The 2,134-nt window shown below is 41.8% G+C and overlaps 1 protein-coding gene across 1 annotated transcript; it reads left to right on the forward strand.

Moving 5' to 3' along the window:
* The first annotated feature begins 427 nt into the window (after window positions 1–427).
* On the forward strand, window positions 428–1,402 carry OXGR1 (oxoglutarate receptor 1). Its single transcript, XM_009901585.2, has one exon. The coding sequence runs from the start codon at window positions 428–430 to the stop codon at window positions 1,400–1,402; it is 975 nt and encodes a 324-aa protein (XP_009899887.2).
* Window positions 1,403–2,134: the final 732 nt, after the last annotated feature.

Here is a 2,134-nt window from a genome sequence, read left to right on the forward strand (position 1 = left end):
TCATGAAACCAGAATGGCATCTTTGGTTTCATGAACACAAAACACTGATTAGCTCAGGTGATGAACATAAGATAGGGGTACGGTTCTACTTTCTCAAAGGATGATACAAATTCACAGTTCTGCAAAATCTAAGTTCAGATTCTTTCTGTGTGCTTCCTACTCCTTAAGCAGATAAGAGTGAAACTAATCGTTATAAAAATTAGACATAGAGAAGAGAGAAAGGTGAAATCAGATATTTGAGTGGGGTTATCTAGGTCAGAGCTGGGTAGCAGTTCGCAAATCCCTGTTCCCTTCCTCTACTGTGCTTTGCCAAACATACAACATTTGCTTCAGTGACAAAAAAATCTAACTGAATGCATTTTCCCCAACAAATCAATTAAAACTAAACATCTGATTTTTTTAGAGCCTTAAGAAGATTTCTGCAAACATGGCATCTGAATGCACCAGCAATTTTACTACTCTGCCAGGCTGTGCAGACCAATTGACAAACTGCAAAGCTAAAGATTTCTTACAGGTGAAACTCTTTCTCTCCATCCTTTACAGCCTAATCTTCCTGTTGTGCTTCCCAGGGACCATAGTGACGATTTTTGTTTATTTTGTCAAGATGAGGCCCTGGAAAAGCAGCACCATAATTATGTTAAACCTGTCTGTCACTGACCTATTATATGTAGCCACACTCCCTTTCTTTATACACTACTCTGCTAATGGAAATAACTGGATTTTTGGAGACTTCATGTGCAAGTTTATTCACTTCTGTTTCTACATCAACATGTACAGTGGTATTATCTTTCTTACCTGCTTCAGCATCTTCCGCTTTTTTGTAGTTGTCTACCCAATTAAATTCCTTTTTCTTCAAAAACGGACATGGGCAGTGGTGACTTGCATAGTAGTTTGGACGATTTCCCTGCTGGCCATCAGTCCCTTGGGCATCTTGATTGCCACGAAGCATACACGGAACAGGACAATCTGCCTGGATCTGGCTGCCGCTGAGGACCTTGACACTAGTCGTTGGTACAACTGGCTGCTGACTGTCTTGGCCTTCTTCCTGCCCTTGCTGATGGTGACTCTGTGCTATGTGCTCATTATTTATACCTTGGCTACTGGGCCCCACACACAGGCTTTCTACAAACAAAAGGCTCGCAGACTCGCTGTTGTCCTCTTGGTGGTCTTCTATGTGTGCTTCCTTCCCTTCCATGTCTTTCGAGGGATTCTGTTGGAGCTCCGGACACGACCGGTTAGCTGCCGCTTGAAGAACACAATCTATTTGATGTTGATTATATCTAAACCTTTAGCAGCATTAAATACTTTTGGAAACCTAGTGCTCTATGTAGTGACAGGAGACAACTTCCAGCAGGCAATCCTCTCTCTCCTCAAATTTCGGACAAACAAGAACTTGAAGTAGAAGAGGATGGTGACATCACAGAGCTACGGAGGAAGGGTCCATACTTGTTGTCAATCAGTCAGGCACTGTGGTGGTTAGAGAAGTTAGCCAGTGTGCCCCTTTCTTAAAGGCACAGCGTCAAACGGCCACAGGCACACTCTCCATGACATCAGAGTACTCAGGTTAACCCTGCCAAAGCCAAAGGAGAGTGAATCTGTTCTGTGTTTTGGAGTTACAAATTGATCATCAAAAGAGAAAACGTATAATTTAAAATAAAAAGCTTTAAATAAAATAATTTTTAAAAATCAGTGTGAAACTTGTTAGAAAATTTTCTGCATTTACTTCCTGAATCCTTGATACCTCTTTTGGAGAAGGGTCTACAGTTCTAGAAAAAAAATAGTTGCTTATTAGTGGCATATATAGTTTCAGGGTGGGAGTAACTTAATTTAATTTTAGTAACTTAGAAGTTAAGTGCCTAGTTGAAGGTTGGTGCCTGCCTTTGGCTTCTTTCCTAAGCAGGTGGGGGATTTCAACCACCCTGACATCTGCTGGAGGAACAACACAGCTAGGCACCAGCATTCCAGGATATTTCTGGAATGCACAGATGACAACTTCCTCCTCCAAATGGTAGAGGAACCAATGAGAAAAGGTGGTATGCTGGACCTTGTTCTCACCAATAGGGAAGGGCTGGTGATCAATGTGAGGCTCAGGGATAACCTTGGCTGCAGTGACCATGAAACAATAGAATTTAAG

This window comes from Dryobates pubescens, chromosome 7 (genome assembly GCF_014839835.1).
Source record: "Dryobates pubescens isolate bDryPub1 chromosome 7, bDryPub1.pri, whole genome shotgun sequence".
Classification (NCBI taxonomy): Eukaryota; Metazoa; Chordata; class Aves; order Piciformes; family Picidae; genus Dryobates; species Dryobates pubescens.